The sequence below is a fragment of the Enoplosus armatus genome, chromosome 1, assembly GCF_043641665.1.
Source record: "Enoplosus armatus isolate fEnoArm2 chromosome 1, fEnoArm2.hap1, whole genome shotgun sequence".
NCBI lineage: Eukaryota > Metazoa > Chordata > Actinopteri > Centrarchiformes > Enoplosidae > Enoplosus > Enoplosus armatus.
This window is the reverse complement of record NC_092180.1, coordinates 17,423,445-17,448,797: the sequence shown is the minus strand read 5'-3', so window position 1 is coordinate 17,448,797 and position 25,353 is coordinate 17,423,445. Positions and strand designations below refer to the sequence as shown.

The window sequence follows — 25,353 nt, the reverse complement described above, 5'->3', positions numbered from 1 at the left end:
CACCCTCACCCCCTCCATCCCTGCCCCCCCCCCCCCTCCAGCAGAGCCTCTCTCCCTCTCCCTCTCGCCTCGCCCCCTCTCCATCCCCAGTCCCATACCCCTGAGGCTCTGGAGCAGAGCAGACCAACACTGGGGAATCGATATTCTCACCATCACTCTCTCTTCCTCTCTGCCTCTATCTCTCTATCCCTCGCTCAATGTCTCCATGGCCAGCATGTTCTGCTAATAAATGGAGGGCAAGGCTTTCAGTAGGGGAAGAGGACACCGGTAAGGGACGGAAACGAAGAAAGAGGAGGAGGCGGGGGGCAGCATAGTTTGCCTCTGCTCTCCCAGTCCTCACCATCACTTTTCCTTTACGGTTTTACCATTCCCTCTTTCTCCCGTTTGCATCCCTCTTTTCTATCTCTCTATCACACTCTTCACGCATAAAGGTCAGTTTAAGCGAGTGGGTATTTTTAGCTGTGCCTCTCGAACTCTCCCACTCACTCTTGCGCTTTTCCTCTCATTTCTCCCCTCCCTTCCCTCCTCGGGTTAGACAGCCCTGGTTGTGACACATGAAGGGATGAGGAGTAAAAACATTCAATGGCAGATTTTGGTTTCATCCAGCAGCATGTTTTATTTAGATAACACATCCCATAGTGATCACATTCCTCTGCATTGTAAAGGCAGGTGGCATGTAAACCCATTCAACATATGAGTGTTGTGCATAATTTTTTTAAAATTAATTTGTATTACAGAAATGCTCTTTGAAATTTGGTATTAGTATTATTTGAATTTCTTGTTCAAGAATATATTTGCCCTCTGTTTAACCAGCCAGAGAAATTCTGGTTGGGTTATGAAATACATTTATGTGCATGATTGTTTTGATGTGTGTTCATGAGTGCAAACGCATCTGGTACGAGTGTGAGAGTGCGTGCGGATGCGCGTGCGTGCATGTTTGCGGCAGCAGTTCAGGGCTGCTCAAAGCATGCTGGGAAGCCTGTCACTGCAAATCAGGCAAGGGGAAATCACCCAAGTGCACAGAGGAGAGAACCCACCATCCCCCACTTTCTCTGTCTGTCTCCCTTTCTCCATTACTCTCTCGATCTCTTCTTTTCTCTCTCACGCTCATTTATACCACCCCACTTCTACAGTACTTTTCCAGTTTTATGAAAATGTAACTTTGTGGTGACGGGAAATGAGAAACAAAGAGTAAAAAATCCTCCAGAACTTCCTCCTATTTTATCAGGAATCCCTAGCTTGTATGTTTGCTTTCTATCTCTCATTGTTCTAATGTGTCCTTTAATTGGCAAATTTTCTTTACAGTACACCCATGCTCCAGCCTGTTGGGAAAAAAAGAGGAGAGGACTGCCAATATAGAAATGCTTACAGATATCTGATACCAAGTGTAATTTCTTTGGTAGTTTTAACAGTGGTACATTTTATTTCACTGCAACCACCATGTTTCTAGTTTCTACCAGTAGAATTTACCTACTGTAACTATGATGCTGAGTAGAGGAAAATACTGGTTTGTTAATGCCTGTCCCATTACATTCTCTCCACTTACTCAAGTGGGGTAAATAAGAAAAAATGGAACATTGATTTTAGCGCAACATTTTCTAAAACATTAAAAAAATCCTTCAGAAATGTTGTAACTGTCACACTTCAAGTAAAAACAACTTTTTGTTGATACCAAGAAGAGAAAAACAGCTGCCTTCAGTCGTCACAAAAGTTATTTAAAATGTAAAAAAATTAGGATATTATTTTATAATTAGAATATTTTTAGCAGTATTCATAGAACAAATGAAGATGTACATTTGCAAATATATTTAACAAATGAATCATCCATATATGAAATTAGTGTAAGAAAATGCTATGATGCATCCCTAGAAGAGAGCAATTCTCCTTCAAAATAGGTGTATTTAGTATAATAATGATGGTTGAATTCTTAGGGGTAGTTAGTAGTAATTCATAGTGAAAGGAAATGATTCTGAAGACCTGATCCTCTGTAAGTTGCACTATATTAACAAGATTTTACACTTTAAAAAGAAAGCTCACCTCTGTTGAGGTGGGTTTTTTATTGGCAAGCTTTAACAGAAAACATGCACATTATGTACAGTAGTGGAATCTCTCACTGTTCAGCCCATTCAGTTTTAATTTGTTCTCACTGTCCTTCACAGGCCTGCTACATGTACGCCAAGTACCTCACCTGAACTGTCTGGCGAGTAAACTCCCTGACCACAAGGACCTGGCCTTTAAGCTCAAGAGAAAACAGTTCAGTATTGAGGTATGTTGTCAAGGTTACTCAGTATACCCAGTGGTTCTACCCTCTTGTTGTATTTTTAATGCTGTCTCTCACTCAGATTTTTTGTTTGTTTGTTTTGTTGCCCCAATTTTACTCTTTTTAATTTTGTTTTTTATAACTTGCTATATAATCAGTAACTTGAATTTAGATACAAAGTAATTATGTATTAAAAAAGCCATTACATTTGTCATCTTTCACTGTTTCCATAGCAGTGCTGAAATTAAGCGCTGATGATAAAGAGAAGTCTCTCATGTCAGCCAAGTTCTGCCAGCCTGTGTTAACTTTGTCTGTTATTGGGTGTCAAAATCAAAGGTGAAGCTATTGATTATACACCGTTGCTGCCACACTTACTCCAGAGTAATGTCTAGGCAACGGAGTGAGAAAAATGTCTATCCATATTCATGAATATGCAATGAAGAAATACTGGTGCCACTTTAAGTTAAAGGTATATATATTTTGATATACTAAAGGAGTATGAATTAATCACCAGTCATGATATTGATGCACAGACATGTCCCCTGCCATCCATGACAGACAAAAATGAAGCAACCACAACAAACAGGGTAGCACTATCAAAAACATTTTAAGCCACAATAGCTCTCAAGTGAACAAGCTTTGTGCAGGAGGTGCTGCTTACTTCGTCTGGCAAGTTGCTGTTCATTCACTCCCCAGCTGGCAACAGCCGTGACCTGTTGAGAAAAAGGAGCAGTACACAGCGGCTCTACCTTATACTGTAGCCTATAAGCTAATTTGAATGGCAGTGTGATCAGTGGCGTTTGTAGGTGAAAAAAATGGTACAACTACTTTGGACAGATGCAAGACCAGAAAAAGTACATTATTACAGCATGACTACAAGACACTGCAGGACCAGGTAAAATGAGGCAATGTGATAGTCATACAAACACTGCTGAAGGATAGCAATAGGAGGAGAAGAGAAGTGTCATTTGGCTAGAATGCATGTTTGAACTGAATGCAAGAGGGAGGAGAGCAGAAGAGGACTGGAGGAAGAGGGAGGGCATCCCCACAAATAAAGGCAAATAAGTATGTCGGTGTTCACCAGATTAAACAGTTCAACGCCAATGACGTTTGCACCAAGCCTTCGATTCACCGCAACATCCAGCCATGACCATTAGAAAAGTAATGACGTAATCCGATTACAAATGCATACCATGCTATAACGGCAAGATAAATTTCTTTCACTCATCAAGTCTAAGCTCACTTGAAGAGGAAGGAGGCACAGCGGTCTTTCCTCTTGGCAAACTTTCCAATGACTCTGGTGTTAAAATCTTGTAGCAGCTCAATCAACTCATTCTCAGTTGAGTACATGGCCAGCGCATCAAGTTTTTATTCTCTTCAGAGTTGAGAAGCTCTTTTCTGAGTCAGATGTTGTCATGGGAGTTGTTATGATGATTTTTAGCAGCCTGTCAGTCTCAGCAAAAGCCTCGTCCAAGTTGTTTTTTCGTGGATGGATGATAGCAAAGACAGGGCCGTCTTCCCATTGAAAAGTGGTACAGCGTGGTCACCTCAGTCTTCGAGTTCTCCTTGTTCCCCTGGGCCCAAGTTTTTCTGCACAGTCAATTCTGGGGTAGGAGAGGTATTTAACAAACTCTGAGAAAAGAAGAGCTGTCAACTAGTGTAGCAGCGATAAATTAGTCACTCTTTCAAATTGCTGCTCAGCCTGTGAGATGAGTATGTTGCATGCTTCATTCATAACTGGTGCTGCATTGGAAACTCTTCTGCAAATCTTTCAGTTTGCTGTCTTATATTTTCAACATTCCCGTTGAACCGAGCAAGAGCATTGCTGATTTCAGTTGCATCACTGCAGAATATTGTACAATTCCCGTTCATCACGACGGCACCATCAGATGTTTGTGCGACCAAGTTGTCCCCTTACTTTAGTGGCTCCAGTACACTTGGTGTTAGACAAGCCCACAGCGGTTTGTTTGGCATTATGTGTCTCAATTCAAGCACCAGCTGGGATTTGAATCATACTGTCATTTCATCTGCTTACACAGCAGCAAACGATGTCTCACCCACTTGCATAGCAATTTCCTCCCTGTACACCTCGTACATGCAGTCCAACAGCTCGCTCTGAATCGAGGTAGATGTACCTTTGAAAACTGGCTGAGCATCATAGTGTCTCCGGAGCCTTGAGTCGCTCTCACATATACTTTCAAATATGCAACGGAAAGTCTCGGGGTTCAGACAGTTCGCAGACTCCTCATGGCCACATAGTGCCATTTCACATTTTCCACACAGTTTAATACAGGTGATGATCTGACTGAGCACATATCTGTTCTCCTCACCTTGCCAGTTATGCTGCTCAATTCCCCGTTTGTATGCACTGTCAATTTGCATAACTACATTTGCTGAATCTTCTGAGACACATTGAGTGAGGTCTGCGGGTGGAAATACACGAAAAATGTTTTCTTCTGTGAGTGATGGTTACAACTTTTTTTTTTTACAACTTTTTCACATTTTGCATCATAGCTTAAAATCTTTTCATTAGGTTGACCATTTTGAGCCTGTATGAAGTATAGGACACATACACAGCACATGATTGTATGGCCTTTTAATTTCTTCATTCATTTTGATTTATGATTTCTCGTCCTCTTTCTCTTTCTCTTCCTGTCAGAGACGCATCCATTTTGCATGTGTCACATCATCACTCTCACTCAGAGCAATCAAACTGTCACTGAACTACCACTCTAGAGACAAATTAAGGGGCCCTCCTCTTAGCTCAGGCTCATGATTGGTCCTCATTACATTATCATTACCTTATCACACCCTCTGGTCCTTGGCTCTTAGTGAGTCCTATTGTCTCAGGCAGGAGGTGAGGGGGAGGAGAGGATTGCCCACCCCCCAAACCCTCTCCGCATCCTACGGTCAACCCCTTCTCATTTTCTGCCAGCCTTCGCCATCCTTCTAACCCTTTCTCCTGTCTGTATTGGCCCGCTCCCCCTCCTTTCTCTGACCCCCTGAATAGGCCACTCCAGTATAGATTTATAAGGTCCGTAAAAGTCAAGGTGGTTATCCTCAGTGGTCTTTTAATTAGGCCACTGTATTGGGCAGGCCAGGGGGCCGAGGCCTAGAGCATCCCTGTAGCTCTGTGGGGCCTGGATACTGTGTCATATATCCCAGCAGCACATCGTAAAGACCAAGCTTTGTCTCCTTGTTTAAGGAGCTTTATTGGAGTTTTTTGTTGAATGGTAACCACACTCTTGTATTGCCCTCATCATACACATAGCATTAAAAGAACATCAGAGTGATCTCCACATAGGACTTTGGGGAAAATTCTAAAATGGCTGCGATTGCTGACATAAGAGAGTACATAATATGAAATGTCAATCACAATCCTTGGCCATGACACATTGTTATGTGTCAGGGAATTTCCCAGAGAACATTGTATGGTATAATCAGTCATGCATCAAATCAATCAAAACACAGATTAGTCATCGTAATACACTATTACGTTCTCGTGTGGTGTTCTCTGGCACCGTGATTGGCTGTCATTAATTTGTACATCACCTTAGACGGAGATGTCACAAAGGTATGAGTGCATGTTGGCTCTGCATCCCTCGTTGCAGAGGTGTTGCCTGTATATAAGGTTGCACGCAGGACTACCGTTGTGCTCTGACTACGTGGCTCATCGTACACTGTGTTTGACCTGTTGGTCAACTGCCTCGGTGGGCCACTGATTGACACATGAGATGGTGATTGGATTCTAAGTCCAGTGTCTGAAGTGTGACAGCTCACACCATCCCTGCTAATCACCTCATTTACTCAAGCTACAGGACTCCTCTGCCTGGGGCCACATAATACAACATTCTCTTAGTGAGCCTTGATCTGCAGTGCTCACAGTCTTTCTTCTTCCACACATCCATCGCGGTAGTAATAAAGCACTTCTCCTGCTGCTATGCACTTATTTCAACTTTTGGTCCATATTTTAAATGCAGCGAATTCAGCCTCGCTCTGTGTATCATCTATCTGGATTAATTTGTGATGTGGTGGTGAATGATAGGTGATTGACAGCGCTAGCTCCCCACCAGTTGGATCAGGCAGCTACATGTCACCTGTGCATGGAGTCATGCTGGTAACTAATTTCTAAACTGCTGTTTGACTCACGCTTCTATCACCTAGCACCTCAGGAACGCGGAAAAGTATTTGTTTGCCAGCACACAGAGTACAGCTTTTTTCAATAAAGACATACTCTTGCATTCAAGATTTTTTTTATTTGATAGGTTTTAATACATTCATTCCCAACCCCACACTCAGCACCATCATCAAGGTTCTGTTGGTTCCGTGATAAGGTTACCACAGTAACAGTTGACGTTTCCGAGAGTTCAAGCTGCGGTTGATGAGCAGTTATTAGCCATGATGCCTGAAGCCAGAATTAACCCATGGCCCTGTCTGAGCAGGTAGGGGATTGTTAGGTGTTTAGATTAACACATACTCATAGACACATACACAAGCATTGCTTACTCCCACACATAGCGATATTGACATTCATGCTGTGGTACAAGCGCATACTTGGGAAACGCACGCATACACATATGTGACACGCAAGGTTTGTGAGAATTTTCTCACTCACTCATATTAAGCCGACGCAGGCTTCTGTCACTAGTTTCACAATGCAAGATGCTTTGAGGATGAAGCTCTGAAGAATGCAGATGGTACGCAATTACAGTCTCCTTACCTTTGTTTGACCCTTTAAACTGACAGGCAATGTGCCTGTGGGGTACTGGGGTGCCAGAGGCAGGTCACAGGGTCAAATACAGTATAAGACGGGGATTTGTGTCAAATTAGTCTTCTCTTAGAGAGGCTATTTGGAGGTGTCTGTGGCAGTGACGAGCTGTCACTTGAATGGCTGTGTAGTCTTCACACACGTATTAGCTTTAAGGGAAACCTTGTAGTCTTGAGAACTTTCAGTTTTATGTTAATAGTTTTTTCTCTTTTGTGTCATTTTAAACTCAGGGTCACTCACAAATCGCCACAGTGAAAGACAAAATAATTGCCACTGTGATATTGCCTACTCAAATTGTAAAAACCTGACTCAGAGTATTATAAACTGCTGTGCAGTGTTTTGGCATCTGATAGGCCTTGAAACTCATGTATCTTGTACTCAAACTGGACTTCCTGAATTGTATTTCATCTCACCGGTACCTGAAACGACACACCCCCACCAACGCAGCCCCTGCGCTATTTTAATGCAGGCTGTTTTTGGTGAACGCCCGCAAATCATTTTCAAGATGAGTGAAGGGGAAGCAAAGAGGGAGCAGAAAAACGGGATGAAGATGATGATGGTGCTGAGTAGAAGAAGACTTAAGGAAAAGAACTGAAAGAGTCCGAGGGAGGTGTGTAGAGTAGGTTAATGTTTCTTGGCATGTCCTCAAAACGTCTTTAAGACAACGCCTGTGTCTGCCCCCTGTTGAAGCCTGTGGGTGCCGAGGGAAGGGTGTTAATGGACCTATGTGAGGAACAGAGCGAAGGCTTGGAGAGGAGGGGGGAGGCATAAGAGGAGAGGAGCAGTTAAGTGATTCTCAGGTCAGGTCTAATTAAAATGAGGGCTTTTCCTCAGAGGCACCAAACCGTCTTATTGAGAGAGAAATAAAAAAGGAGGGAAAGAAAGAATTGTGGAATGCAGAATGAGTTAGACAGAGACCCAGTCCTCAGGGCTTGTTTGTGTATTTGTTTATATGTTTGTTTGTATTCCGTGCCTGGTCGTATATCTGCTTCCCCATGTCTCAAATAATGCTTGGTACTAAAGATCAGAGAACAGCCAATGTTGAAAAGAACTCGTATGGAGAAAGAACTGAATTGGGTCATTTAATATTTACTTCCATTAGCGGATCACAATGACTATTCACAGACTGTAAACAAAGACAGTAAACTAAATACAAACAATAGGCTTACTGGATGTCCTGAACCTATTACTAGCATGCAAAACATCCTTAGGTTTTCTATACATCTGCTTGTGATTCCTATGTCTGCCTTGGGAATCACGATCAGATGGAAATGGACCTTTTTGAAATAATATTCCAATTGAATAATTTATACCTCCTCCCTTGGTGCACCCCAGCCTCTGTCGCATTTTGGAATGAGGTGTGCTTATGGTTTGTGCATGTATGAGAGAGAGAGAGCTAGAGCCCGGTGCGGGCCAGCCAGTGGCACGCGATCGGACCCCTCAGCCGAACAATATTCACAACATACATCAGATTTGCATCTATTATTTAACAGGATTTTATCTATTCTGCAAATGTGCAAGTGTGTTAGAAAAGGCCCAGCTTGTAAGGTCTCTGTGCTGAGTCTTGGGTGTGGGGGGTGGGGGGGGGGTGCATGTTTTGGTTTGGTTTGTTTGGTGACTTCTTAAATACTGATCTTTGTTAAATCTGTTGATTGAGAAAACCAAACCCACTTAACTAATACCAAATCTCATAAAGAATCCAGTTTTCTGGCTAGAAGTGCATATTTGGCCCCCTACTGAGGCATAGGTGACCCAAAGTGAAGTCAAGGCATGGAGGATGTGCTTGTCTTGACATGGTCAAGGTTCAGAAATCATTAAGGATCAAAACAGTACCCAATGAGTTTTTTTCATTGTCGCCTTGGGAGAAAAAGTAGTAGCAGTTGTTTGCTGCAGTCGGGTCAAAGCTCAGTAAGAGAATATCTGGGACTTTGCCAAATGTGCTGCCCTCTATACTATATCAACACAATGCCGAAACATTTCTTGCAAACGGGCAGTATTAAAGGAAAATAAAACAGGGCATATGTGCTCCTCCTGCCAGACTGAGTAAGAGTGTGGTCTGCCTGAACTCGCCCTGGAAGTGAAGCTGTTTCATCAGTGAGCAGTGAACCCTTAACATAGTCCATGCACCACTCAGCCCCCATCAGACTAGACTGGCCACATTGGACTCAGACCTGATTAAAGTAGCCCAAGTTGTCTTCAGCTCCCATTAGAGAGAGAAAAGGAAAGAGCCTGTAACTTACATACCACCCTACTTCCATGGGGTCTTGTGGTACTATAGGGTATGTGTCAGTGTGTTCAGAAAGGGCTCACCATTAGCATAATGGTAGTGACTGGGGATACATGGGCCCCCTGGTGCTTATAAACTGGGTCTTCACTGTATCCTTGGCTTCTGAGTCATTTTATTGTTATCTCCTATGCTTTAGAAAATAGTGTCTAATTTTGCCTCCAGGTCCATGCACTTTTGTGCAAGTCTTAAAAACTGTTTGCAAGAGTGGTAAATGTGTTCACTATAAATCCTGTTCAAAACCGCTACTGTTTTTCCTCACAGTCTAGCATAATTCATCATTTTCTTTTGATCCTTGGTTATACTTGGACTTGGTTGTAAATATAAACTAATAAACATATGATGCAGTAACAGAAATAAATATATCTGTTGACTGTTTCATTTAAAATACATTCAAATAATTAGTCACTCAGATTGGACTACACAGAATAGAACATCTGCATTTGCACTCATGCATATGCTTTTAAAAAGCCACGTGTTGGTATTGTAAGTTCAAACACTCAGTGCTCAATAACCTAAACAATGTCTATTGCACTGAAACATTAACATTATTATTGAGGCTTGACTAAATAGAGGCGAAAGGCAGAGGTTGCCCTGTTTTGGCTGGTGTCATTCTAAACCAGGTTTAATTATAAAGTAGTCAAAGTGAAACGGTCCCCTCACTGCTGTTGGTCCACAGAGAAAGTTAAAATTGCCATCATGGGCACAAACAGGTCCATGGTCGGAGTGGTTCAAAGGTGGAATGTTGATCCGGAGCAGGAGCATCCAACTCAGGAAGGCTCTCTGCTTGGGTCCTAAAAATAACTTTCCCACACTCTCACCGCTCAGTGTCCTGGGGGGGTCAGGAGGAGGAGTGTGTGTATGTATTTCTTTGTATGTCTTTGTATGTCTCCTCAGTGTTTATATATGTTGTGCTGCTGTAATGTGGATACATTTGAAAACACAGAAAATGTGTCTAATGAGATGCTGTCCACACAAATTGTTTTACTAAACATTTGTTTTCTAAAACAGCTAAGTCTCTTCTTCCTCTCAAATACAACATATTTGTGCATGTTTACCATAATTTGGTGGTGCTCATACTTTTTTGTTTATAGATATCACCAGATACCCTACTTTGTTTAAGCAGGGTAAAACCCAATTCTGATATGTGCCACTTTCAGAGATCCGTCATTATTGACAAATCTTTTTGTGTTGTATAAAATAGTTATTATGTCAAAAGATCATCACTTTGTTAATTTCATGACTGTTGCATTTAGACCTTTGATGAAATTCCCATTTCATTCAGTGCAGTCAGCTGAAATCATAAACATTGCAGTGTGTAACTGGCTGTAGTGACATACAATACCAAGTAGAGTTAGTTTGCCCCTTAACAATACCACTGTATGAGAGTGCTCAGTCATGTCTGTAAAGGTTGACAATCAAATGTCAAATTTTTTCTAAAGCTTGTATTTTCCATTCTCACTATAATGTCTTCAAAAAGCCCATCCACATGAGAAAACAGAGGTGTTATTCTGAGGAGTCCATGATTTCTAGACTCCTCACGAATGTTTGTGCTTACTTCATTCATTTGTTTGCATCACAGAAAAAGTAGGCTTACAGATACCAGATCAGTTGGACACTTAGTCTTTTTCTAAATGCTTTCTCTGTCAGCGGTCCCTCAATGAGTCCTTCCCTGACGAAAACAAATTGGGTCTCTTGATCCTCTTTCTGTCTCTTTATCTCCAAGCACACCATAAAGGCATTTGTTTCAGCTAATCATGGGAGCTACTTAACCCCTGCTACTGTGAATATGGTTGTATTTAAAAAGGATTCACCCAACAGTCAACACAGAGTTGTTTAAAGTGGTGTTGCCCATTGAGAGGAGCTGGCCGGCTGCTGAATGTAGCAGTGCTCATGAATTTTATGAGGGCAAGTGTCCCTGTCCTTCAGAGTTCACAGGTGGCTATTGAAAGGCCCGACCAGATGATGGAGGATAGTTAGGACACATATAGAGCCCTGAATAGACTTTAATTACACTCAGTAGATGAGTCAGAGGGCCATTCAAAGGACAAACCTGCACTTCAAAAGGCAAGTTAGAGGGCAAGGTGATGGCGCCTTATCGAAAAAGTTTGTGACCCCATCTATGAATTAGGGTGCATGTGTGAGTTTGTGGTCGTGTGTTTATGCAGCAAAAATAGAACAATTTTCTTTGTGCATTTGTCAATGTGTGTGTGTGTGTGTGTGTGTGTGTGTGTGTGTGTGCGTGTGCTACCTAACACACATACGTGAATGTGCAAAGGTGGGGGAGGCTCTGGGTGGGAGAATACTCCAGTGTGTGGCTTAACCAAACTTTCCTTTTGTCCCTAACAATGATGAGTGATGATGAGTGACAGGGGTGTTAGGAGTGGGATCTGGGGAACAGAATGTGCCTAAGCAGTACTCACCCAAACTCACACAAAAGGCAGCAAGAGGTCAAATCTGAGGCAAGCTTCTTATCCACCAGCATATAATATTGCACCATGTTATGCGCCACATAATTAGCTAAAACATTTCATGTCTCTTTGCTGTGCTCAGGCTGACATGCCAGCATTATTTACATGCAGTTTCACTACCATCCTGTACATCATTTTGAAAAGGACTTTGCAATTCTTTTTGAAGGATACAATTTCTGTCCGTTATTGATTATGGAAAGCATTTCTATTGGGAGCCTCATCACATTGACCCTCTGAAACACCTCTTGCCTTTTTTTGCCCTCATTTTAAACTTTATTAACACCAAGAGCTGCCTCAAGACGCGCTCTCTCTCTCTCTCTCTCTCTGTATCACTTACTTTTATTAATCCAACCAAACTGCTTATGAGTATATCCCTTCACTCTGAAACAAGTAATAAAACATGCACAGTTGTCCTTTTATTACGCAGAATCCATACATTCTGCTTACACAGCCCAACTACACACACACAGACACCCCTCCCTTTACCCCCCCACACACACATTATGCCCCACCGCCAGCTAGGGATGAGGAGGACTTGCGTGCAAGTGTTTCCCAGGAGGCAGTTGTAGACTAAGGGTTCTGAGGCCCGGGGATGGCTCTAGATGGCGGTTAGCGAGGAACCAGTATTTTTTTTTGCCTGCTCTCCTCCTACCCCTCCCCCTTTCTGAGCTCAGGCAGTGATCGTAATGGGGGGTGACAGCTCACCTCTCCCTAGCGTGCCTACGGTCCTCGGAGCGTTAGACCCCCCCGCGTAACCCCACCACCACCCCCCAAGTCCCGGAAGGCCACAAAGGTTACTCCATATGTTAGTCTGAGGATTCTTATGAATCTTTTTTTTTTTCCTCAGACAAGTACATTTTCTGTCAAGCCTAGAAAGATTTGTATGAATCAAATCAAATCAGGTATATTTCTGCTGTATCCCCTCATCACAAAAACAATATTTTCCCAGTATGGAGTCTCTTTCATTGTTTTATTTTTTTTGCTCTGTCATCCTCTGCCTCTTGTTCTTCTTCTATGTGAGTTGCGACTCAGTGGTGTGAAAAGATCCAGGGCCTGGAGTTTCACGTCTATTAAAGGCTTCATGTTTGGAGAGGGAAGTGATCTGATGGCCTGATGTTGTACGCTCACTTACACAGTCTGTTTGTATGGGGACGTCATGTACGCTTGCTTCGTCACCCACCGTGAATTTGTGTGTGTGTGTGTGTGTGTGTGTGTGTGTGTGTGTGCATGCATGTGTGTGTATTTTTGCGCCTGTATTTAGCATGCATTTAATCCTGACAGTGTATCCTTCCATGTCTTTTCGATTTTGTAATAAAAAGTCTCCTAAACATTGTTTCATTACTTTACTTACCTACTTACTCTACAGCTCAGCTCACAGGAGACATAATGCACAAAATTATAATTAAATCAGTACAGGGAATTTCTTGCACCCCTCAATAGATAACACATCTTGGTGCTTGTGTGTGTCTTTGAGTCTTTGCAAGAGTGTTAAAGTCTTGGATAACCAGCTAGTGAAATTGTATAATGAGTAGTGTGTGTATTGAGAGGAGGGTTTGCGTGCTTAGATGGGCGAGGAATAGCGCACAAAAGCATGTGTAGTGGTGAATATTAGAGTAGGCAGAGTGTTAGCAAGGTCACTCTGTGTACAGAAAGAAGTGCTTTCCCATCTCAAACTCACTTGCTCTCCCTCTTTCTGTCTCCCTCTCCCTCTTTCTTTTGTCGGAGGCTCATTCCCTCCACTCCTCTTTTTTTAATCATAGTGAGCTTTTTAGGAGTGTTGTTCTCTCTACATTCAGAGCCCTTATCCCAATTTAACAGCCTTCACATTCACCCTTTTCACCTCATTTGCTACCAGACACAAAGTCAGTTTGGCATCTTATAAGCTGGTGCCTGTTTTAAGATGTTGTAATGATGGTGAACATTCAAGCTAAACTCAATTGCTGAATCTCATTTGCACCCCCCCCCCCCACCCAAAAAAACAACAAAAAAAAAAGATAGACAATCTCATTTGGATGGTTGGACAGAAGTGCACAGGCACAGCAGCACTGCTGTGGGAATCAATCTTCAAGGTTAGAATATGGGAGATAAGTGCCAAAGGGGGTGTGTGCAGCTTCCCGGCATCCTCTCCAAACACCCTACAGGCTAAAGTGGAATCCCAGCCACGCCCCACATATCACCCCATGTGATGTTTGGGGACGCATTCCGCACCTACTCTGGACACGCAACATTTTTCAATTTTTTTTTTATTAAACCACATGAGCTCTTTTCTCAATGTACAAATGCATCACCACTTCTGGCCTTAATGGCAGCCTACATATCAGAGAGGAGGCTCTGGCCTGGTGTAATCTGACTTGTCTTAATTACAGGCAGTATCCAGTAATAGGCTGCTTCCATAGATATCAGCCATTAGAGCAGTGTCTCTGACGGGAGAGGCCTGATTGGCTACGAGGTAGGTGATAAAGAAGCCATGCCTCATTTACCTCCAATTTTTTGTTCACACATCCCTGTATTAAAGTCAAGCGTGAAGATGGCAAAGGACTGTGTTAAACTGATTTATGTGCTCTCCTATGTGGTGGTAGCTAATCTGCTCCTCCTGATTGCATTGTCAGCAATCAGTGCTGCTCTACAAGTAAATGATTTCACTAGATGGAAGTTGTTTCAGCAAAGTTTCACTGCTGAAGTTTTCATTAAATGGTCTCTTTTTCTGGACTCATTAAAATTGATATCAGTAGGGTATTGTGACTTACGTTCTTTCTTCTGTTGTGAGCTCATAAAAGGACCATGCCCAGGCCTTAGGCTTGTCCTTGTGGTTTCACTTCCAAAACCTCAAACCAGTAGCTCTTGTCTGCTAATTGAACTAAACCACAACACTTGTCTTCAAATAGACTTTATAAACTTGGTCAAGAAGTTCTTCTTTCATCACACTTTTACGGTTTCCTCTCAACTATCTGTACTTGCCTGCCTCTCTCGTCCCCCCACAAGTACACACACGGCCTCTGACCGTCTCATTGTGTGCTTTGCTTGGGGGTGAGCTTGGATGTGATGATTTACATTCATGTAAATGATGACCAGAAGGATATTGATGATACATCCACAATCCTTCCATCTTACCCATTCACTCTGCCTTTGTCAGCACCACAGCACCATGTGATCTGATGACATGATATGTTTGAGTAATTCCACAGACGGCTTCACCATCCATTTCAAATGCCATAAAACAAAGTCAAACCATTAAAGATAATATACCCATTATTAGTATGGAAATTAGAAATGGAATGCGATAGAGTACTGAAAGCTTGTCACTTGAGTGACAGTTAAAGACACTCCTGGTTCAGCGCACTGTATTTAAGATATGTTTGATGTTTTTCAAACTCCATATTTGGCATTTTATCCTCGGGTGGCAGCTCACACCTTGTTGGTATTTAAGACAGATTTCAGCGGATATTACCGGATCGCGGTGGCGGTTGCATTTAAGGGTGCAGCTCTCTCATAACAGGGAGGTGTCGTCTGCTGACAGATCACTGTCTGGATGAGAGAGCACAGCAGCATCCCACCTCATTACCGTAGCAACACACTAACTGAGGGACCGACACACTGCTCTCTGTGATTAAGATGTAAATTTCCTCTAATTGGAATGTAAATTCATACATTTATATGAAGACGTCAGCTGTCAGATTGCAATATTGTGTCCTTTTTTCTCCTTCTCCCCTGTTCCCCAGGCAGGGACTAGGTGCCCGTAATCTGTATCATACTCCCACAGCCCATCCTGGGATTTGCCGTTTGTTTAATGTCGGGCCCATTGTCCTGCATCCAGCCCGTCATTGTAATGCTTCCCATTCATGTTTCTGTGTTTTGTTGCAGTCTGATTTGCTCTCGCTACCTGTGTTTGTTCCTCCATGCATGGCTGAGCCGTCAGGGCTTTGGGGACGGGGAGGGACTTTGAGACGGGGCCGGGGTCATTGGGTGGCCGTATTTTGTGTGTGCATCGATTACTTCTGCTGAATGTTCCTCAATGCAAATAAGTCTGCCACTTTGAGAGGAAGCACATGTATCTGAAGTAATTAATTTTACCCTTGAATGCCAGCTGTGGTGTTGGTGTGACGTGTTCCAAATTGAGCTCTCTCACCAAAAAGGTGTTAATTTGGGGATTTGGCAGATGAAGTAAGTGCGTTTGCCAATGTATATGGCCCATATAACTGGGATGTGTCATTTTTGTCCTGCTAATCCTAGGATTGTGCCATCATGACGGATTATGAGATTACATTGTGATATGGCATTGAGACCAATCACTTTTAAATTGACATCATACTGAATTCTCCCCACTCAAATGTTACAGTAAGTCTTGTCTAAGTTATGTCATAGTGTTCCCACCACAGCCCTGTATATCTTATTGAGAGGGGTTCTCTTGAGTGGATGGATGGATTGATGACATGTGTTTACGATGTCTGTTAATGGTAATAAAATTGTTATGCAGTTAATCTAACTCAGTCTTGACTTTAAAATAACATTTTAAAGTTACCCTTTTTGTGCATATATTCCACACAACAGTTCTGAATTTATATGTATGATGAGTTATTTATGTGCATCCTGACAGTTTAAAACACTTAACACCTCTGACAGGATACTAATCCTATTTTCACACAACAAGCTTTACCAATACCTGTCTCAACACGTCATGCTCCTGAACTGATGTGCATGTGCAAAAGAACAATAACAAAAGTCACACCTGCGTGCTCATACAGAAATAAGCAAAAGGTAATTTGCATGAGGAAGTAGAAGAGAGCAAAGACTTTAATAATGTCTCTCTGTGGAGATGTCTCCCACACTAATGTTGTATACATTAGATCACCAGTGAATAATTATGATTAATTATTGTGTTGCAGTGGTATAAAACACAAGTGTAGCAAAACTTTTTGCTATTGTTCAGACTGAGTCACATTGCCACAAATCTGATATGTATCAGATTTAGCGGGCCTTCAGACTGGAAAAAAAAACGCAAAGTGTACCAGTGACCCGGGGAAAGTTATCACAGGGACAGTTATTTTATCCTTCGTCTCAGCAATTGCAAAGTAGACAGTAGAATTACACCATTTGCGTTTCACAATCATTTGCCTATAATCTTTCCTCGTACATATTTGGTTGGCCAACACCATACAGTGATGGATGGTGTTGCATTGTGTTGAGAGTGCTCTGCATTGGCACACATATGAAAGTGCCCTTGTGGTAAGGTGTAATACAGAGAAATTTAGAGTTTGCACAACATACTGTGCAGTGTTCAAAATGTTAAGGATTCCTAATATTGAACTGAAGCCTCATATGTATTATCCATATCTCAATGGTCTCAAAGCTACAAAACATCCCTCATATATACACTGTGAGTTCATCATGAGTGAGTAAAATCATTTCCATTTGTTGTGTAAAAGACAGAACTGGCTGGCGTGCCAGATCCTGCCCACTGGACATGTTTTGATGAATACAAACAAAAGCAGGACGATTTCCTTTTTGTATGTTTGTGGATTGTACAGATCATCAAGCATTGCTGGGTGTGTACTTGAGGATCCTGCATATCTCCTGTACATTCCTCTCAGGCATAGGTACTGTGTGAAATCTCACAGGTCACGCAAACCTTTCTACAGAGGAGGTTCAGATGCTGCAGTTGACAGGGCTCTTCCTCCATTTTTCACATGCTTTCTGAGAAAGCGTCAGTGTTGATATATTGAAATGTGTGTTTGTATGTGTGTCTGTGCCTACAGACTTTTAATCAAATACAAACAAAAACCATAAACCTTAAAGACAATGTGATGTGTTCACAGTATATCAGTGTGTGTGAAGGCTGCTGCAGGGTTTGACATCAGCATGTGTAGGTGTTGCAGGCTGCAGGAAATTAAAAACACTGGAATTCCCGAGAGGAACCTCCAGGCCACGTCAAGCAGGGAAGAAGAAAAGTAAAAGGGTGAAGGGACCCTTCTATTTTTAGGTCCAGCTGCAGGTCACACTAGCTGAACCTGTGTAAAAGACAGTGGTTTGCAAAAGGCCAGTAGGTCTTCACAGGCCTTGCCTGTAGTGCTGTATGTGGCAGAGCCTGGGATTCCCATGCAGTCTGATTCCAGCTGAGGGTTGAGCTGTAAACCAAGAATTCTGACTATGCTGCCACAGCATGTTAACGCTACTCCACCCACCTGTGGCACCAAACCTGCGTGGTGTGCCCTACCTCAATTAGCCCTCCATCAGGAAGGAATCCTAATAAACCTGCTCCTTTCACTTCCATTCCATCCATCACCTTCTGTTTATTATACCGAATCAACAGCGTGGAAAACTGACACGTTCCCAGCCGTTGTTTCGGTTAACCAGGAATCTGCCTCTGGTCAGGTGAACCAGTTGGCTCTGGTCATGTGGCTTATTTTCAAGTTTGGGATGTGCTCGCACATCCTGGTGACTGGAGAGCAGCCTATCAGGAATGACATCCTGATGCACCCTCCCTTACACACCACCCTAACTGACTTACAGTTCACCCCATCACCTGACTGTTCAGGTGTCACAGGAGGAAGTGAATCATCTCTTTTGCCTTTGGGTGCCAAGATGAAAGTGGTTGACTTACTGTACAAGTTGCTCCTTGATTGAGAATTTTATATATTAAGGATGTTTATTCATTTGAATCTTTTAAAGATATTATTAATGATGATTTTGAACATTTTATACAGCCTGTCACTTAACTCCTACAGTCCTTTCTGACAACACAGTACCACACGACTAACCAGGCCTGGCTCACCATAGTCACAGACAGACAAGAGGAGAGGCAGGAAAGAACTGGGTGAGAGAGAGAGACAGACAGAGGAAGAGAGAGACCATTTTGTCCCCCAGGTATGACAGAGTCACTCATGCAGAAAGATCCCACATGGAGGGAGGTGGGAGAGGGCGGGGGGGGGGGGGTGCATGAAGGAACTCTTGGCTTCCTCTCCTCGTATGTACCCCCCTTCCCTGAAAACACATCTGTCTTCTTTTCTCTGCCACACACCTTTGCTGCATCCTTCGCTCACCTTCTCACTCCACTAACAGAGACGTTTCACTGTTAACGGCTTAAAATGCTCTCTCATATTTTTGGGCTGACCAGAGCGTGTATTTCTTGTCACATTTCGCGCCACCTGCCATGTTTTGTCAAACTTTCTAGGGATCAAGCTCTTTGGCTGCCAGTTCTCTTTTTTAGCCAACGCTCTCTGGCCTTCGGACACACTGCTGTTACCGTTACCCCAAGCGGTCCGTCTTGCATGCAAATATGTGTCGGCTCTACAGTGATCACCATTTTAGTCCGTGGCAGAGCTATCTCATGGCTGCATGCATTAAAACAATTAAACTTTGCCCCTCCCCCGCCACAACAATCATTTGCGGATGTGTTGGGTGAAATTTAGCAAGAAATTATCATTTTCTGAATCACTTCACTCTGCTTGCTCGGTGTTTGTTTCATTCTTTCTCTTTCTCCGTCTCGTCTTTGAGCTCTTTAAAAGACTTGGAGCCCCCTGCATGTTCTTCTTTTTGCTTCTTTTCTCTGTACTTTTTTTTTCATCATTATCCAACAGCACTTTTCTGTGCGTGCAAATGCTTTCTGAACGGTGTCCTTTCTTCTCTTTCAGGCTGGATGTCATTGTTGCTGCCTGTGGGCTGGGTGTATTTATTTAGGGGTAATTGGTGTGTGGATGAGTGAGGTAATGAGGTGCATCCACACTTGGCTGCTCCCCTCCCTGAGAGCCTGAGACAGACGTAGCCTAGCTGGGCTCCGGCTTGAGCTGTACCACACTGCTGTCTTCCTCCACACAGGCCAGAATGGCTCTTTCATACCCAGGTGGACAAACACAATCACTGGGGCTGATACCTCATTGAGGCGTCTGCGGTTTGAAGTGTGTGTGTGTGTGTGTGTGTGCGTGCGTGCGTGCATGAGTACATATCCTTGTGTGTGTTCATGTGCTTGTATTTGTGGGTGGAGAGGGAAAAAACAGCGCTTGGTTGTTGGCCTGTCTCTGTCTTGAGCCCTTGTTTGTCTTGCGGCTTGTGTTTGTATAAGTGATTTTCCCTGTGTGTTTGTAAGTGCATGTATATCAGGCTGAGTGGGTGTTCAATGGAGCTCAAGGAGGACCTCTGGCTCTCATAGCCCCCTGCCAACCTCAAACTGCCCCTGATGTCCTGCAGAGTTACCTAATGATTTCACTTACACCTCCCTTATCTGTCTGGCCCGTGTGGCAGCAACCGTCTGACGCTTCAGCCTTTACATGCCATTTGCTGCCTCATATCCTGTGAAATTCAATTGCACAGCTCCAACTGTAGCCAGAGTATGGGGATCTCCCTCTCTCTCTCTCTCTTTCTCCTCTCACACTCTCTCTCTCTCTCTGTCTGCCATCTCTCATATTTGTAAATATAAACATAAGCAGTTCCACCATCACACTTTTTTCCATATTATCTGAGAGCAACGTCGCATTTTTCGTGTTTTAGCACTCTACGGTTGACACTTCATTTTGCCGCAGTGTGTTGGGGACAGACTTTAAATGAGATGTAGAAGTTTTAAACCGGCAAGCTTGGATGTTTGAGGCTGCCCACAGGTGTTCGGCAGATAATATTATGCATAGATTGTTTTGTTGTTATCAGGGTAATTGGTGTAGACCTGCCAGCCTTTGATAGACACACAATTACTGTATGTGATGCATAAGTGGACTCATTTTAGGGCAGGATTTTGAGTTGCTAATGGTGCATTATTCAGCTTTTGGTCTGTCCCCAAAAGTGCTGGGCCAAATCAAACACGCCGCTCCAGGGTAATTGAGGCCCACTCCGCACCCCCTGCAGTGAGCAAGGCAGAACTGTAATCCCCTGACAACTCTGACTTGGCCCCAATCTGGCAGGCCGCCCATTTCCCAGCAAAACGCCTAACTCGACATCGGGGAGAATGAAGAAGCTTGATAGTCACATTTGGAACGCTTTTCAATTTTGTTATTCTTTTCAACTCAAACAGCCCTCTGGAGCCATCTCTGTACTTACCCTTACTTTTTTATTTTTAACTATACTTCATAGAACATAATTGCACCCTAATTACACACCGTCAAACTAATATCCTTACTCATTAGTCTCCTCGAGCTTTTGTGGTTTTGTGATCAAAGGTTTTTGACAAACAAACCTAACCACGCTAACCACAGAAAAGCTTTCACTCTTCTTTTAAAACTGTTTTACCTCACAAGCTTCCAGAAACTCTAATCACAAAAAGAAAGGCTCAGTAATTACACTTTTAGCAAAAGTTTAGAGTGAGCTTCGGACTGAAATTCATCCATTCTGTTGATTTCGTCAGATGCAGGTGTGTGAAATTAGGAAAAGAATGTCTTCATCTTTATTTTGATATTGATTTGATTTTGATAGTCACATTACTAACCAACCTGCTACTGCAGTATGCTACCTGCAGATACACACTGTTCAGGTGCAGCACACTTCATACTAAACCTTTAAACTCTAAAACAGTTAACCTTGATAAACCTTTAGAGTTCTATGTCATTTTGTGTATGGTATTTGGGTTGTATGAATAAAGCCAAACAAACAGATTCTTTTTACTTTATTGTAATCCTCATCAGTAATAACAACTATTTGTTTTTGTTTCTTTAATAAATTTATTCTCACTGTAGCAGCAATAGCAGCTAGAAATCACTGTCTGTGTCCTCATTTAAAAGCTACCACTGCTTTATGTTAAGCACAGCTGTAACCTTAATACAATCCTTGGACAGTTTCTGTACTTAGGTACTACATAGGTAATGATCCACTTTACGAAGCTAGCTTCTTGAGATGATGCATTACTTTTTTCCCTTTTTCCAAAGATGAACTATGTGAGGGCTCTCTCTCGCTGTCCCACCAGAGCTGCTTGGTTTTACAATTTTATGATCACAGGGGTGCAAAGTACACTTTCAAAGGCTGTGATTTGTCCCAAACTTGTAAGATACTATATAAAAAAATTCAGTAGCACCAGATTTGTGATGCTAAATTGTCCAAACAGAAAGAAACAGAAAGTATTTAGTCTCCTTTATATGTATTGACTGAAATCCATTACCACAATCATTTGACAACATATCTTTACATTTAGTTAATCATAATGCCACTGTATTTTTTTTCTTGAGCTAAAAACATTTTCGTATTTGTGTTAAAAATGTGTTGCATTTCTTGTCATTGTTTTAAAATCCAGACATTCTCTGCAGTGGCGCCTCTTGTAGGGGTCATTTGCAGAGAGGGTATCACATGTATTTAGCACTGTCTCTCTGATTTTTAACTTTAGCATGCATTCTCCCCAGGCCCTGGCTCACTGTTTTAATGGCTTTAGTAATGCTTCACAATTAACACTCAGCCAGCGCTCTAGGTTTGGTAATGGCTGTTGTGTTTCAGGCAAAATTAGAAAACACAAAACAAGCATTCCCCATCACCCACAGTGCTTTTAGGACCTAGAGGTCATGGGGGAAATGGAAGGTGGTGAATTTTTTGACAGGGCAGCCGAGGTGATGTCTCATTCCCTCTGACATCTTGAACACCCTAAAGGTGGCTTTGCCAACAGTCTACCCAGGAAGCACCTCACCTAGCTGTGGCTAAATTTACACAACCACCTGCCCACAGGGAGCATGATGGAGAGGGGAGCAGTGGTGGAGGTGGGGTGGGGATGGAGGGCAAATAGGGGAAGAGGGAGAAGGAGGGGGGGCAGATGACTGAAGTCTGTCTGTGTGTCAAAGGATGCATAATGCATAATATGTTTAGGTTGCTACATTGAACATAATTAGCTATATGAATGAAGGATATTCAACTAAACATTTCTGTTCAGTGTTTTGTCCCTGTTCGGCTTTTCCTTTCTGTGAGTCTTCTCTATTGTACTGCAAGTTTGCATCAGAGTGGAGACAGAGAATAAGTCAGATTTGGGTTTTCCAGAGTGCCGTCAGGAGTTCAGTAGATTAGTGGGACGAAGAATTTCAGCCCCCAGCGATTCCAGTCCACTGAGAGCACATCTGCTTTTCTCTCATCATTTCACTGTGTAGCTGTGAAAGAGGTGACCCTCAGTGCAGAGTGTCACAAAATAACAGAGGGATGATGAGTCAATGCGTGTATTTCCACATCCAAGGTCTTTGCAAGACTAAATATGAAATATCTCATAAGAAAACAATCAAATACAAAATCTAATGTTTTCCAGCAATTATGCGTTTGTTATGTTCTTAAGCAAACATATTTTGTTTATCACAAAAATGTTGTTTGGCTGTTTTTGAATTTTTTTTCCTTCAAGACATTTTCATTTTAGAAAATGCAAGACTTTGCAAAGAGTTAGTTATGAAAAATTATCTTTTCCAGCAGCACGTCTGCAGTCTGCAGTAACACTAATAGTTAGGTTGCAACTGTGTTCTGTTCTGTAGCACCAGAAGTACCTATGTGTCTCCCCTCTCGTATGTGTCTAAAAGTCACAAAGAAGTTCCCCGGCTGCTACTGTTTATTACCCAAGATAACGTATCGGATCAGCTGTTGTAGTTTAAGGCCCAGATTTACTAGATACTGAACCAATGACCAAAACCAATTTTTTCTTGCCACATAAATTGTCAATTATTGTCTATATTGCCACATTATTGGCACATTTTAATGAATAGACAAAGACTCAAATACTGCCCTTTAAAACTGTATATTCATGCTTTTTATAAATTTACTCAAAGGCTGCATATATTGAAGCTCTCAAGACGGACAGTCGAATAGAGAATGGTAACAATTCTAGATGCTCCCCAGTGGCAGAGTTCAGGCTGTTTGCCTGTGGGCTGATGTGGAGTGAATGGCCTTAGAGGCTCTAGGCTGGTCTATGTGTGGCCCGGCTGGTCCAAGTCAGCAGTAATGACTGGCTTTGGCCAGCATGCCTGTTAATGTGAATGGGGTTACTCTGGGCAACACCTTTTCAGCTGGGTCCTATGAAGTCCCCAGTATGGTGGTCTTTGTCCACACAAGGGCTGTCCTCTCAGCAAAAAGGGCTCCTTTTTTGTGAGGACTATCAACTGGTGATGGATTATACCCACCCCCCTTTATTCATCCGGGCAGACTAACAGACACGGATGCATGCAAACATACACACACACTCTCACGCATGCGTGCAACCCCAAAGACATCAAAAGTATTACAAACACATCAGCGCGTTATCTTACACAATTGTTTCATAGATAGTTAAGACGCACACATACAGTTGCACACACCTTTCTTAGGTATACTCACAACAGGTCAACATCAAATGCTTCCACACCGTTCACTTACTATCCCCTTCACTTCACTTCACGTGACGATAAAGTTTCTTCCTGATTAATCTTCTCTTCCTGTCTTGAGTTACAGAGAAAGTGTAGTTACATCTTTTTCCTTCAACCAATATTTCTGTTTACTTGCTTTTTTGCTGACAGATTATGTAGAAATCCTCAGAGACATTAGCTTCATGAATCAAGGAACATACCCACATCCACGTTGTCTGTGTGATCCATGTGATTGCTTGGATAGTTCCTGAAGATTTCAAGCTGTTGAACTTGAGTACTTGATCCTGTACATACAGTGCAGTGAAAATAATTTACCAGTGATGTTTAAACACAACTGTACGTCTCTTCTACTCTACTCTGTGGTCAATTTCCTTCACAGAGGAGTAAACAGAGAATATATATATAAATGGCTCTTTCTTGCTGCTCGTGGCACCAAGCTAGAAAACGATATGTATTCTTTCTACTACGAACTTCTCTCTGTATGGGTACTAGTAAGAAGGGCCGCTCCAACTTGTGGTGGGAGCTTGAACATCATCGTGTTTATTCTGGAAATATTTCAAATGATGGATAATATGTTGTCATCTTTTGTTGACCTAGTATTTCCTGTTCTGATGTGCTCTATTCCATCCTGGTCTTTTTCTAGCACAATAACAGACTATTCCTCTGTGAGTGTGGTCGCCCCCGCCCCTCCCAAGGGGTCAGCCACTTACCCAGGCTGACACAGTAACCTCCAGACGACCTTTCGCTTTGCCAAATGTTATGCCTGTAAACTGCCTGAACTCCACCACAGTGCAAACAACAGGGGAAAATAAGGTTTTCTGTTGGAGGGAAGGCTGGGTTCAGGAAAATCTAGTTGTACTAACCAGCTTTGTGCACTCATGTTGTAAATACCTCTGTGTGACACATGCATAGGCAAGTGGCAGTGTGTGTCTGTCTGTCTGTTTTTGTACATAGTGTATGAACTTGTAGACTGAGTGCAGCACAGAAAAAAGAATGCATAATACATGACAAAATGTCCTTGGTAATGCTCTGGCTTTTATTTTTTGGTGACTGAAACAGTGACGGAGCCTGTTAGGACAATGACCTTAAAGGAGTATTTAAACATTTTGGTAAATATGCTTATTCACTAGACACTAGACATAGAAATAGTCCTACACAAAACACCTCAAAAAAACGACAACTTTTTGTTTTTACGCTTTGGTTTTTGTGTGGATTAAACAAACCAGATATCAAGTGTTAATTAGTTTTAGAAGTTAGTAGGCAGATTTTGTTACCTGCGGACAGAGCCAGGCTAGCTG

The 25,353-nt window shown here is 42.5% G+C and overlaps 1 protein-coding gene across 1 annotated transcript in view; it reads left to right on the top strand.

Moving 5' to 3' along the window:
- elp4 (elongator acetyltransferase complex subunit 4) overlaps positions 1-25,353 on the top strand; it is a 51,941-nt gene that overhangs the window by 19,605 nt on the left and 6,983 nt on the right. Inside the window, exon 9 of the mRNA XM_070908195.1 lies at positions 2,160-2,266. Coding sequence (XP_070764296.1) covers positions 2,160-2,266 — 107 coding nt within the window. The remainder of the gene's footprint in view (positions 1-2,159; positions 2,267-25,353) is intronic.